We start from the raw sequence: 14343 nt of genomic DNA, 5'->3' as shown, positions 1-14343 counted from the left end.
GACTCAGAATGGACTGACGATCAGTTGTCTTGGCTCCGATTACGTGTTGCTTGCGCCTGGCCTTGGATGCGACTTTGCATTTAGCGAGAGCCTCTAGGACCCTGTTATTATTTTGCCGGCTTATCTCCGATATCGTATCGTGGGCGCATGGTTGATCTCGTGAGCAGCCGTCTGGACCGCACCTTTCATAGCGCCATCTGGGCTAGACCACGGGAGTGCTTTGGGAAAAGACTAATCACTTTGACAATGGAGAATAGGGTATCAATGGGGTATCAACGCACCCCAAAGACAAAAGACGACGCTCTTTTCAGTTGTCAACTTTCTGCACTAACTTTCACAAGGCCTCATACACGTGGTCAAATCGTCTCCTGCCAGCAACTTATGTAGCCAACTCGATCCTGGGGATTTATTATGGGGTGGCTGGTTCCGGGGGCGGGGCCGACAATGGGGGTCAATCGTGTATCGTGTCAGTCAAAGGGCCAAGGACCAAGTACCTCTCACCATACACTGCCACCCTCCTCCTTTTTCACAATGTCCTGTGAAACCTCCGTCTTGACTGCTGCGCCATTTTGAGCCTCCAGCTTTATTTCCTCCGTTTTGAGCTTTCGCCCTGCGGATACCTTGGCTCGATCGGCAGCCTTGCATAGACCTTGGAGACCAAGATCGCACTCGCCGCACTTGCGTCCAACAGGCAGGCATACCGACTGACCCAATCCTACGAGAAGATGGTTGATTTCGTGCCATCGGTCCTGTGGCAGCCATGATTGAAGCGTCGTACGAGTCTCCTCTGGGTTCTTGGTTTTGTGCCAACCCCAGAGGTTCGTGATACGATGTACATGCACATCAACACCAATCCCCTCATGCTTTCCCCATGCCACTGATAAGCACAGGTAACCCATCTTGGGGCCGACACCTGGTAGTGATACGAGACCCTCGATCGTGTCGGGGATGTCACCATCCCATTGATCGCGGAGTATCTCGGCCGTCTGCTTAATATACCTAGGCAAATAAAAAGTTAGCCAAACTTGTATGTGCCCGAGCATACCGATGGTGGTAGCACAAACTTAGTCTTGTTATTGTGAAAGCCAACTGCCCAGATAAATTCGTTCAGAGTCTTGGGATCGATCGCCAGGACGTTATTTAGGTTTAGCCCCGGAGGCGCCCCCGGCTCAAACGGTGGCAGCTCAGTTTGCAGTTTCCTCATGACAACGGCGTTCACCGTGTCTTTGGTTTGACTCGAAAGCATGAGCGCCACCAATGTATGAAACCTTTGGTCTTTTGGCGATGCCTTTTCATCTGCCAAACGTTCGCACCCCATCGTGTCAACGGCGGCACCGTGCGCTCGACCGCCTGGCGCCCTCATCTTTCTCACAGTATCATAGATGACCTCCCAATCGGATGGCGGTTCTATCTTTGTTACGCCAGTTGTGGCATCAATAGCTTTGCGAGCGGGCTTGCGAACGCGGCGCGCCTTTGCAGGCGGTGATGGAATATCATCGAGGGCTTCGTCGATAATTTCGGACTTGACGGCCAGAGGTAATGTTGAGGTTTCTGTCTTTATCGTCGCCACCCGTTTTCGTTTTCGTACAGGTCCCCCGATATCTTCGATGTCGCCGACTGCAGGTTTGGTATCTTCTGTCGCGGCAAAGGCGAATTTAGACAAGGCAGATCTTGTCACTCGTCGCGGTGGGGAAGTAGACTCTTTTACGCGATCGAATATCTTGGAAGCGTCTTTTGATATTCTCGATGAACGCATCTTGTCGACTTTTTGGTATTGTGCTGTTAAATCGGGCTATTACAGATTGTATTTCAGTCGCGACTCGTCATGGAACCCCTTGGGCAAATGACATCGTGTGGATTGCAAAGGGCCCACTCTGTTGAATCGGATGCACGTAGTGGAGATACCCCAGATTTCTAGTAGACTGTGCAGCTGTGCAAGCTATTATGCAAGACTAAGATATGCTAGCTAAGTTGATTGGTTATAACTTTGTTTGTGCTGTAAGAAGATCCTGTAGTTAAATGAAAATATCTAACCTCTTAAGGGTTATCAAAATATTTAAGAAGCCTTTCCGAATTGTCGAGTTCTTCACTGGGTTGACTAGATTCCATCTTACATGGAGGATCATTCGCCAAGTATCATAGCCATCAAGGTGCAGTATAGAATATTGGGGCGACCAGAAGCATATATCTAAGCAACCAGCATATAAGCTAGTCCTGCCTCATAATTTAGAGTATGGATGGATGTTTCCTAGTATTTCATATACTTGCTATTTACTATTTCACTTCGACTTGCATTAAACATTTCTGTGTAAAGGCGACATACATAAACTCGACATCCGCAACCTCATATACCACGTTATCATGAGTGGAGTCATAGGTGCGCATCATATCCAATACTGTATCAAGCCTCTAGGACATTATGCCGAAGTGTCTATCAAGGTACTCAATCATGGCACATATTAATAGCAGCTCACCCCAAAGTCAGGAAACCAGTTTTGTCATTCAACATAAAATTTTGATTATCATTTGTTTATACTACATTTTGGGTCATTAAATCTTAGGCTCGAGCTTTTGCATGTCGACGACAGCACGGATGCAGTCACCCTGCTTCATTGTGTCGAAAGCGTTGTTAATCTCGCCGAGGGTCTTGCGGTGGGTGATGAACTCGTCAACCTTGAGGTCACCCTTCTTGTAGTCGGCAACGAGATCGTTCAGCTGAGAACGGCCCTTGACACCGCCGAAAGCACATCCTCGCCACACTCGGCCAGTAACAAGCTGGAATGCTGTACAAATAGTCAGTATATTTGAACGTCTATGAGTTGTTGGGAAATAACTTACGTCGTGTGGAAATCTCTTGGCCAGCAGCGGCAACACCGATAACGATGGACTCACCCCAACCCTTGTGGCAGGCCTCGAGGGCAGCGCGCATGACACCAACATTACCAGTGCAGTCAAAGGTGTAGTCACAACCACCGTCGGTCATCTCGATAAGCTTGTCCTGGATGGACTGGTCACCGAGCTCGGTGGGGTTCACGAAGTCAGTAGCACCGAACTTCTCACCCCACTCCTTCTTGGAAGGGTTGACGTCAACAACGATGATCTTGCCAGCCTTGCGAGCGGCAGCACCCTGGACAACTGAGAGACCGACACAGCCGGCACCGAAGATGGCAACGTTGTCGCCAGCCTGGACGTTGGCGGTGATGGTGGCAGCACCGTAACCGGTGGTGATACCGCAGCCGAGCAGACAGGTTCGGTCCATGGGAGCGTCGTGCTCAATGGCAACGACGGAGATATCGGCGACGACGGTGTACTGGGAGAAGGTGGAAGTGCCCATGAAGTGAAGCAGATCCTTGCCCTTGCACTTGAATCGAGAGGTGCCGTCGGGCATCAGACCCTTGCCCTGGGTGGCTCGGATCTTACCGCAAAGGTTGGTCTTTCCGGACTTGCAGAACTTGCACTCCTTGCATTCGGGGGTGCTGTTGAGGGAAACAATTAGATCGTGCGGTAATGGACAAGGTAAGAGAGACATACTAGAGAGCGACGACGTGGTCACCAACCTTGACGTTGGTGACGCCCTCACCAATGGACTCGACAATACCGGCACCCTCGTGTCCAAGGACAATGGGGAAAGCACCCTCGGGGTCCTTGCCAGAGAGTGTGTAGGCATCTGGTAAGCATTAGCTGTCTGTTGACTACATTCTCACGCCCGCAGAGCTCTGAGAGCATGATGACGCGGGCACAAAAAGCATACCTGTGTGGCAAACACCAGTGTAGTAGATCTGGATTCGGACCTCGTTGGCCTTTGGAGGAGCAACCTCGATATCCTCAATGGACAGAGGCTTGCCGGCCTCCCAGGCGACGGCGGCCTTACAGGTAATAGTCTGTCAATGGCATCAATAATGTGTTCTCAGAAGCTTCCCATCATCAACAGCGGGGCGCCCGTTACGATGAGGGGTAGGTAGCGAGGAAGCTTGCCAATGGAACATACCTTGCCAGCAGTAGACATTATTCCGGTTTTATGTGATGAGATGGAAATCGAATGTCGAGGAAGAAAGGAAGCAGTATGGAAAACAGAAGGACAACCAATTTAAAGGGGATGATGGGGCTTAGATGATTGAATCCAAGGCCGGCCGTTTCAAGGAAACTGTTTATGTAGGCATAGAATCGGTAGGAAACCGCCCGCATCAAAGATCCCGATCACCGAGCAACTCCGGTGCGTATGTACCTACGTTGGGTACCCCGCAATTGGAGCTCAAATCCACATCACACATTCAGATAGGAAACCTTAGGCGGCTTCGGACATATCACTATCGTTCATTGGATATGACACTTGCTATGTCTTTGTTTACGTGAGGACATGGTGCGGGGGGTCTGTCTGGGCGTGCCAAGGTCCTGTGCCATTGGTGTTAAGGTCGCGATTATTGGTAAAGATAGCCAAATAACCTCACAGACAAGACACTGACCAGAGACAAAAGCGGGGTCTTACTACACTTCTTTCGGCAGATGAGACCGACTCGGCCGTCGGTGGTACATACGACGCCGTCCAGTGAGTCAAGAGGAGAGGCTTTGGTTTCTTCACGGGGTCGGAAGACCTTCCGTACAATGCCGTGCCCGTTGCCGATGTCGTTGTAGGTTACTTTAATTATCGTCGAGCTGAGGTTAAGGCGGAACTAGAGCCGAACTATCGGAAGGAGGAGATAAGAGAGTCTCGCAAAACATTTCCAGAATGTCACAAGAACAACCTACATACGCTCGTCTTGCACCATGACAGATCATCCAACTCCGCGTCTGCAGTTATTCTCGCCATGTGTTCCAACTTAGCTACATCGGCCCGCGCCGGATTGAAGTGGTAATTGTACAATTGTCGTTGAACGGAGAAACAAGCTCATTCAATCTAATTTGGACGCTGATTATCAACAGCTCGTGTTAATTGCATTACAATCATCAGCTAAGTAGACTTCAAGTACGCCAAATCTTCAATTGCAAAGATTGGCAGACTTAAAAACAACAGAGAAATTTATTCAAATGCCGCCAACTCACGATGTGAAAACAACAATGAGATTTTAATTGAATAAAAAAATACTGTTTGAATGACTTCAAATTGTTTTGAGGAACAAGAAGGACCAATGTCATAGGACAGGGATTGCGGCGCCGGATAAACCACGGCGCGTGTTACCCATCGCGATAGCTCCAAAAAATAATACCAAGCGCGTTCAGCTGCAGCAAACAGAAGCTGTAACTCAACATTGCACCTAAATACCATCCATTGCATCACCAAGCATAACCATCGTATGCGATAATAGCGCAAATCCATCCTCGATAGCGAAAAGACTAGCTGCTTCGACGCGCCGAGTCGGCCGATCTAAACCTGAAGCTTGAAGAGCTCTTGTAATATAGCTTTTTTGCATCATGGCTGCTAGATTTATCGTGGACAGCAGCCCTCCCGGCAGTCCTGCGCCGTCGACACCTCCGCGCGGTACAGGCTTCTCGTTCCTCCCCGAACATCCTACGACAACCCCCGGTGGACCACCGCCGCCGTCTTCGGTTGCCTCTACCACACCTGCCGGCGCACCGTCTCTTTCGTTCATGGGAAGCTCTTTTTCGCATGGCATGTCCAATACCAAACCCCTCAACCTTGGGGTGTCAAACAACACTGGATCTGGAAGAAGTCTTTTCGGGCGCAACAGCACTACAAGCAATCCACTTGCAAGATCCATAAGAGGTCGACAACCTTCAGGATTGAGCCGCCAATTCAGCGTCACCGAAGAGGAAGACGAGGATCAAGAACAATATGTTGAAGAAGAGATGGAACTCCCGCCGCATCGAGGCAGCCTTTTCCGCATGTCTACCGCTCCAGAAGAGCGTCCGCGTGAGGTCGATGCCGAAATCGAACGATACATCGCTCAAGATATTGCTGGCCACGATGGGGAAGATGCAGAGTATGAGGACGAAGAGCATGCTTTTGACCGAGGAAGTTCTGAAGAAGCGGACATGTTTCTCAACATGAGACATGACGATCGAGCGTACGGCCAGCCAATGATCGGAGACGAGTCTGACCTTATGGTGCTTAACACACCAGCAGCGACAAGCCGAGTCCGCAGAGAAGCAGAAAGCATTTTTAGACAAACCTCAACTCACCTGGGAATGTCTGGCCGTCCAGAGGGATTCCAATTTGCATCCATCGCCAAGAACCTGTACAACCAGTATGAACCCGCCCAAATAGTTGAGCCTGCAGACATGATTCTCGATACCGAACAGCTTGTATGCCGACTGTATGAGGAAGGAGTCGGAACGGAAGAAGACTTTGAAAAGATGGACAACTCACTATCCAACATCACATTCCGTCTCACCGAACTATGGAACAAATGCGTGGACGGTCTCCCCCAACCAGAGGGAGAGGATTTTGCTTCAGTCGGCCCTGGACTGAACACCGAACCATTCGAGAAGGCTGCCTACATTGCTCAACTAATACTTCGTATGCACCACACTCGATTCGATAACGACACCGACGAAGAGAAGACTCCGCCTCTGCCCGAGATCATGTTCGATTGGATGCAGAAGAGCCACAACCTCTACCCTGACCAAGTTCGTGACATCAGCCGCCACAGTCCTAGCCCTGCATGCCATAGCCTGTTTTGGCAGACTGTACGATGTTCACTGCTCCGCGGAGATGTCAGAAGTGCGTCATATCTGCTGAGAGAGGCTGGCTGGGAACATGTACGACGAGGCCCTCGAGGTGATTATGCATACATCGGTAAATCACTTGAGAATGTCAGGCGATTTGCTGCTGCTGCCGCCGATGTCCTGGACCAGTCCCCGGCTGCGAGATCGGAATGGGATATCTGGAACAGCAACTGGACTCTTTTCCGAATTCAGGCCCGCGGCTCTCTGAACCGAATGACACTATTCGCGGAAGGAAAGGAGCAGGATGTGCAAGATCTGATGGATGACCCTCAGCCACAATCCCTATCGTCAATGGCTCGAAAGGCATCAAGCCAGATCCCCTGGGATATATACGAGAACCTGCAGACCGTGTATGGTATTATCTTGGGTAACCATGAAGACATCATGGAAGTGGCCCAGGATTGGTGTGAGGCGACGATAGGCCTTTTTGGATGGTGGGACGACGGAAACCAACGCCATAAAGCGCTCAGGTTCTCACAATCGCAATTGCGAGCATCATCACGATTCGCTGGTTCTGAAGACTACTTTGACCGATTGGCAACCGCCTTCCATATGGTGACCGGATCAGACCTCAACCCTAATGTCATGAACCCTGTCGAAGTTGCGGTGGCCTCTGCCTTTGAAGGCAACGTTAATGCCGTGCTGGGTTTCTTGAGAATATGGTCGTTGCCCCTGGCATGCACTGTAGCAGAAGTTGCATCGCTTGGTGAATGGCTACCCGCTCCCGATGTCCCCAGCTTATTCCCCACCGATAGCCTCGACATGGATGATCTTGCACTACTAGGAGTAACACAACCAGGACCCGATGAACTGGAAGGCATCAAAGACACAACTCTTGTCCTGTACGCTAGGGAACTGGCAGGAATAGAGGAACTGTCACCAGAGCGTGATGGATGGGAAATGGCCATTCAGGTCTTGGGTCGAATGGATTCACCTGAAAAATCAGAGGAAACCGTCGGCGAGCTTCTTCGAGATCTTCTTGATATGCTTACCGAGAACTCGGGGCCTACTGTTGACAAGATTTGGGCGATATTGAATGATCTCGGCATGATCAACTACGCCGAGGAAACAGCAGAGGTAAGAACGATGCAATTTCAGCACTGATCCAAGCTAACTTGAAATAGACCTTTGCAGAGATTCTTTCCAAGGAGTCTCATCGATACGGAGAAGCTCTATGGTACTATGCACTATCTCATCGATCAGACAAGGTTCGTGAGGTGCTGAACCTACTCATGTCTTATTCTCTTGTTCAATCTACGGTCTATCCCTCCGAGAAGGATCTCGACCAGGAATTGAAGGACTTGCTACGAAAGCGAACTGAGACTTTGGAGAAGCGAGCCAAGCAAGATTTGGAAGCTGCTCAACTACTTGGTCGAATGCTTAGTGGTTACGCTACACTACGCAAGTTTTACGAACTACGAGATGCCGAAGACCTCGATAATATTTCATCTACTAAAGCCCTAAAGCTGAAGAAGCAAGCTGCATCCGCATTGGTGGCTGTCATCTCTAGCTCCGACGACAATATCCGCGGTGGACTTTACGACGACACAAGGGACTCAGTAGTAAGCGAAGACTTCCTACTGGCTCTTCTGGGAGAGGCCACAGTCTTTATCAACCAGTCACCGGCCGTTATTACACTCTCACAGATTGACATTCTACTGAAGGCTATTGAAGATATTCAGACAGTTGGTGATAGAGTTTACTCAGCGTGCGACGACTTTTTCAACCTTGTGTTGGCATCTGCACAAGGGCTGAAGGGTTCCACGCCTCAAGACTTGATGGCCAAATCGACAGGTAATCTAGGTGGAAGTTTCATGATGACAGGAAGCTCTGTGCTGGTGAACCACCTGCACAAGTCAATCTCTGCCGGCGCAAAGGTGAACAGGGGGTGGGATTGGAGGAAGGGATGGCTTGCAACAAGCAAGGGCGAGGACGTCCTACGAAACTTGCGGTTGGGATTGGCAAAGGATCTGGCAGCGCTTTGGCTAGAAGACGCAGATGGAGTTGTCTCTTACTAGATGACATGTATTTGAACAAGAATGATGATCGGTTGCTTTGGCCGACAACTCTGGTTAGGCGAATGGACGGCGCCTTTTGGTAATGGAAGAATGAGCAAGCTGTAATTAATGCTCTAAAGATGAATACTTACTTTATGTGTATGATAGATAATTCTGATTTTCCTGGGCATTTTACTGCATCCCATCATATGTTCTCTCTTCCTGAGTACCTATCGAAGTGAACAGTGGATATTAGACGGTTCCCCGCCGGTGTTCGGACCATGATGCCCCATATCCCCGGGATCTAAAATCAATCTCCAATCCGGTCCCAGGAATTTACAATTGTTTAAAATTTCCGCCCCGATTTCGCCCCCACCAATTACAACTTGCAAGGGAACCACAATCTCGACATTGGAAGGAGAACCCGAACAGTTATTCTTCATAGTCACCGTGTATCGCCCATCATGGTTTCAATGGAGGTCGCCAGCCGCTCAGGCGGTGCCATGACGGTGAGTAGTAATCTCAATCACAGTCTCTACTTCAATTGGACCATTCTGTGCAATAACCAACGACCTGGAACCACCATGACTGACTCTTGACTTGTACAGCAACTCTTGCGACGCTCTGGTCCCAACGCTATCCGATCCACTGCTGCTCTCTCTTCCAACAAGAACTCAAGGAGGAACTTCTCTTCCGTCAAGTCTCTTCCTCCTACCTACGAGAAGCTTTACACCAAGTACACTGATGTTCGTCGTGTACTGGGCAAGCAGCGTCTTACACTTGCCGAGAAGATCCTCTACAGCCATCTCGACAACCCCGAGGAGTCGCTGCTTAGCAACACCGAAAATGGACAAAACATCCGTGGCAAGGCTAACCTGCGTCTCAACCCCGACCGTGTGAACATGCAGGATGCTTCTGCTCAGATGGCCATCCTCCAGTTCATGTCTTGCAACCTCGCCAAGCCTGCTATCCCCGCAAGCATTCACTGTGATCACTTGATTGTGGGATCCAAGGGTGCTAAGGATGATTTGTCTGCTGGTATTGAGACCAACAAGGAGGTGTTTGACTTCCTTGAGTCTGCTGCTCGCAAATACGGAATGGACTTCTGGCCTCCTGGCGCTGGAATTATTCATCAGACTGTTCTCGAGAACTACGCTCTTCCTGGACTGATGATGCTTGGAACCGACTCTCACAGTCCCAACGCCGGTGGTCTTTCTACAATCACTATTGGTGTCGGCGGTGCTGATGCTGTCGAGGCGCTTGTTGGTGCTCCTTGGGAACTCAAGGCCCCCAAGGTTCTCGGTGTGCACCTTGTTGGCAAGCTGAGCAACTGGGCTTCTCCTAAGGACGTTATTCTTCGTCTCGCTGGCCACCTTACTGTTCGTGGCGGTACAGGCTCCATCATTGAGTACTTTGGCGAGGGCGTCGATAGCCTCAGCGCCACCGGCATGGCTACCATCTGCAACATGGGGTAAGTTAAACGCCGAACGGTCTAAACCTTGTTTCTTATACTAACTTGTTACCCAGTGCCGAAGTCGGTGCTACCACTTCAATCTTCCCCTACACCAAGGCCTCAGCGAGATACCTTGACTCGACTCGACGATCGCAGGCCAACAAGAACATCGAGGCTCTCGAGAGCTTTGCCGGCAACAGCTCTGACCCCGATGCCCGATGGCAATTCAAGGCCGATGAGGGTGCCGAGTACGACGACCTCATCACCATTGATCTCTCCACCCTCGAGCCTCACATCAACGGACCTTTCACTCCTGATCTGGCCACACCCCTCTCCAAGTTCAAGGAGGTTGTCAAGGAGCAGGAATGGCCTGAACTCCTCTCTGCTGGTCTCATTGGTAGCTGCACTAACAGTTCCTATGAGGATATGACCCGAGTCGAGAGTCTGCTCAAGGATGCCCAGAAGGCTGGCCTCAAGCCCGCTGCTGACTTCTACATCACCCCTGGAAGTGAACAGATTCGCGCTACTCTCGAGCGAGACGGCACCCTTCAAACTTTCCAGCAGGCCGGCGGTATCGTTCTTTCCAACGCATGTGGTCCCTGTATTGGTCAGTGGAAGCGACAGGATGGTGTTGAGAAGGGCACCAGCAACGCTATCTTGACCTCTTACAATCGAAACTTCCGTGGTCGTAACGATGGTAACCCTGATACCATGAACTTCCTCGCGTCCCCCGAGATTGTTACTGCCATGGCTTTCGCTGGATCTACCACCTTCAACCCTGTGACCGACAGCATCAAGACCCCTGACGGCAAGGACTTCAAGTTCTCCCCCCCTCACGGTCTCGAGGGCCCTCAGACCCCCTTCGAGTCTGGCAACGCCGAGTTGGGCGTCCTGTCTCAAGAGCCTGACCCCAACACCAAGATCGCCATCTCTCCTACCTCTGAGCGTTTGGCCTTCCTCGACCCTTTCCCTGCTTTCCCCTCATCCAATCTCTCAGGCCTCCGCGTCCTCGTCAAGGTCACCGGCAAGTGCACCACTGACACTATCTCTGCCGCCGGCCCCTGGCTCAAGTACAAGGGTCATCTGCCCAACATCAGCACCAACACTCTTAACACCGCTATCAACAAAGAGACTGGCGAAGTCAACGCCGCTTACGACCTTGATGGCTCCAAGCACACCATTCCCGAGCTTGGTCAGCTCTGGAAGGATCGTGGCCAGGAGTGGCTGGTTGTCGCCGAGCACAACTATGGCGAGGGCTCTGCCCGTGAGCACGCTGCTCTCCAGCCTCGCTACCTCGGTGCCCGCGTTGTCTTGACCAAGTCTTTTGCCCGTATCCACGAGACCAACCTCAAGAAGCAGGGTGTTGTCCCCCTGACTTTCGAGGACGAGGCTGACTACGACAAGATCGCAGCTGGTGACGAGGTCACCACTGTCGGTCTTTACGAGATGCTCCAGAACGGCGGCAAGGGCGATGTTCAGCTGCGTGTCACCAAGTCCTCTGGCGAGGAGGTCCTCATCCCGACCAAGCATGCTGTCACCAAGGACCAGGCTGGTTTCATTCTCGCCGGCAGTGCCCTCAACTTGCTGTCCAAGGGCATCTAAGTTGGGCACCGACCATCAAGCTTGAATATGTACACATGCTGTCACTGTAAAAAATCTGTTCATATTCTGATTTGACAAGTGAAGTATTTAATGGCCTTTGGGTAGGCCAGGGCAAAGAGAAAATAGGGGCGTTTATTGGATGGGTGAAAAATGTCCAAGCGATAGATTGTATATACCAACAAGCAATACCAGTAGTCATTCTTTGTCTTCTAGCTATTCCATTCCAATTCAGTTGAAAGATGTGCCTATCAGGCCGTGTAAAATGTGACATGCCTAGTTGAGACATAGAAATCAGACATGACATGTATCTGTTAATCAAACCAATTTGTAACTTTGTTATTGCAGTCATTTATACTTGGCGTATTTCTCGGTATTCTTTACATATGTGCTTTTTATATTTTATATTTTGGCTCTCAGCCTTAGCTGGAGCCTTCTCAAGTTTCTCTGTGTTGTCAACTATAGTATTTCATATGTACACAGCGAGTCCATTTCGCGTCTGTTGTACGTGTGCGCAATCTTCGAAAGACTGCGTCAGAGCGGACCCTTGGTCATATAATCTCATCATGCATTATCATAATTAGCCTGCGCCGAAATTCATCTTATAGTAGCGTTCTGCTTCCTTTTTAGATTTATTTACTTGACGCTGGTGAGTCGCCTGGTCCTCACATTTTCGGAGCCAAGCGCAGGCCTTTAACCATGCAGGATCATTGCGTACATGTTCGGGCAGTTCCTTTTCAGGCACGTCTCCGAAATCCAAGATCTGCTTAAAACATCGCGGTTCGGGAGGCTCGAAAGGGGGCATAGTTCCGTCATCTTGGGCATTTTGACGGCTCTGCTCCAGCCTCTCTTCTTCGGCGCGCAACCAGCGCAGCCTTGCCTCAACCTTACCAAACCAGGCCTTTCGGCTGGGACGTCTTTTGATCTCTTCGCATTTCTGCTTGTGCCAATGCTGAGACCTCTTATGCATTTTATGGATTGCCGGATTAACGGGGAGATAAACTCGTTCACTCTTACGTGATGCTGACCCGTTCTTAACAATGCGGGAAGACAAGCGGACGCCAGGAGGTGGACGCAAACGAGATTGTCGGTAGATAATCGAGTCAAATGCGACTGGGTCAAAAGTGGCCAACGGCTTCTCCTCGTCGGTGTCTGCTTTGGCCCTTAATGACAACAGTGCTGCTTGTATCGCCTGAGCCCTTGTTCCATCCGCACTGTCACTTATACTAGCCTTGTTCACTCCTTTATCAATTTTGGCGCGCACTTTGGGCAGTAGTATATCCCGCAAAGGGCGTTCCTTTTCTAGAGAAGCCTTCAAGGGCAATGCCTCCTTCGGCAATGCCTTCTCTGGGTGCTTTGACCACGAGGCCACTTCATATGGCCTACTTGGCCTTATGAGGACTTTGGGCGAAACAGTTGTTTGTGGGCTGAGCCCCTGCGAACGCTTTGCCTCACTATCGAATGCGGGCTTCGACATATTCAGCAAATTCTCCGGTGACTCTTTTGCTGTCGGGGTTGAATTTTTGGAGGAAAATGACAGAGGAATATGCCCGCTGCTCTTCGTATCCAGCTTTGGTTTCCGAGAAGGTTGTAATGGCGGTTCCTTATTTGCGGCCGGCGACACCACCCTTTCAGTGACAGCATACTCGCGTGGTATGCTGGTCAAATTTTTCACCCCGGGTTGAGAATTTATTCTGGGGGCTCGTGGTAAGCTCGACGTATCTGTCAGATCTATCCGAGCAGCGGTGACTTTCTTAGCAGTCCCTGCCGAACTTTGGATCATCCCCGTCTGCAACGCAGCGCTCGTAGACCGATCTATCGAGCTACTCTTTTCGCTCAACCAGTTACTGACTGTATCCTCCTCTTTCTGCCCTCGGAAAACGTCGTCCTTTCCCCGTTCCTCGCCATCGCCTCTTCGGGTCAAAAACTGGTCAGAAGTAGCCCTCCTTTCCATTTGCGTGACGTTTGGTTGTTCAGCTTGGGTGTCAGGCCTGGTACTGAGGGATTCACGAGAAGCTTCTTGAGACCTAACTGAGTTCCGCGAGCCAGGCCTCCAGAACGGTTGACGGCCTCTTCTCGCGGTCAAAACTCTGCCCGATGGTCGAGATGTCCCTGGTTGACTTGCTCCACTGTGGTCATTATTGATTGGAGGCGCATGTCCAAGCGACTGGTGCAGTGAACAGAATGCCGTTGAGCTGAACAAGACAGTGTGATGACAGTCAGGAGCTGCGCAGGTGCCGCCTATGCGGGAAGTTTGATTCATCGAGTACCACTTAGTTGGACCAGGCGGCAAGTCTGTTCCACCAAGCGCAGAGTTTTGCGACTCGGTTGAATCATGAGATTCATATATTGATGTTTTCCTGTGAATCATGCATGTTAAATTTGTGTATCATAATGCGCAAGCCAAGTAAATATTGAAGCGAGAGTCGAGTCAGATCTTTTCAGTTTTGAATGGCCGTCAAGCTAGGCACCCAGCGGTTGCTACCGTCTCTTCTCTGAGCCGTTTCATTGCAGTATAACTGCTGTCAGTCGCGGCCTTTGGTCAAGATCCGTGGCAGAGACGAGGAAGAGGACTCCATGTTGCGACTGAGGAGACTCTAATATTACCGG

The 14343-nt window shown here is 50.5% G+C and overlaps 5 protein-coding genes across 5 annotated transcripts; 2 read left to right on the top strand and 3 right to left on the bottom strand.

Moving 5' to 3' along the window:
* Positions 1-497: 497 nt before the first annotated feature.
* Positions 498-2385, bottom strand: FGSG_10201 (uncharacterized protein; the record flags this gene model as incomplete). Its single annotated transcript, XM_011320846.1, has 4 exons — positions 498-986; positions 1046-1792; positions 2115-2214; positions 2324-2385. The coding sequence occupies 4 exons, from the start codon at positions 2383-2385 to the stop codon at positions 498-500; spliced, it is 1398 nt and encodes a 465-aa protein (XP_011319148.1).
* A 108-nt stretch (positions 2386-2493) lies between these two features.
* Positions 2494-4074, bottom strand: FGSG_10200 (S-(hydroxymethyl)glutathione dehydrogenase). Its single transcript, XM_011320845.1, has 5 exons — positions 3989-4074; positions 3752-3881; positions 3532-3667; positions 2839-3476; positions 2494-2783 (listed from the first exon to the last, which is right to left on the bottom strand). The coding sequence occupies exons 1-5, from the start codon at positions 4004-4006 to the stop codon at positions 2551-2553; spliced, it is 1155 nt and encodes a 384-aa protein (XP_011319147.1). The 5' UTR covers positions 4007-4074; the 3' UTR covers positions 2494-2550.
* Positions 4075-5409: 1335 nt separating this feature from the next.
* Positions 5410-8702, top strand: FGSG_10199 (uncharacterized protein; the record flags this gene model as incomplete). Its single annotated transcript, XM_011320844.1, has 2 exons — positions 5410-7761; positions 7809-8702. 2 exons carry the CDS (start codon positions 5410-5412, stop codon positions 8700-8702), a joined length of 3246 nt encoding a protein of 1081 aa, XP_011319146.1.
* A 452-nt stretch (positions 8703-9154) lies between these two features.
* Positions 9155-11736, top strand: FGSG_10198 (aconitate hydratase; the record flags this gene model as incomplete). Its single annotated transcript, XM_011320843.1, has 3 exons — positions 9155-9190; positions 9290-10152; positions 10209-11736. 3 exons carry the CDS (start codon positions 9155-9157, stop codon positions 11734-11736), a joined length of 2427 nt encoding a protein of 808 aa, XP_011319145.1.
* Positions 11737-12313: 577 nt separating this feature from the next.
* FGSG_10197 (uncharacterized protein) lies at positions 12314-13210 on the bottom strand (the record flags this gene model as incomplete). The annotated part of the gene is made up of 1 exon (XM_011320842.1): positions 12314-13210. One exon carries the CDS (start codon positions 13208-13210, stop codon positions 12314-12316), a length of 897 nt encoding a protein of 298 aa, XP_011319144.1.
* Positions 13211-14343: the final 1133 nt, after the last annotated feature.

The sequence above is a fragment of the Fusarium graminearum genome, chromosome 1, assembly GCF_000240135.3.
Source record: "Fusarium graminearum PH-1 chromosome 1, whole genome shotgun sequence".
Classification (NCBI taxonomy): Eukaryota; Fungi; Ascomycota; class Sordariomycetes; order Hypocreales; family Nectriaceae; genus Fusarium; species Fusarium graminearum.
Note: the sequence above shows the minus strand (reverse complement) of the source record. Positions and strands in the feature narration are given on the sequence as shown.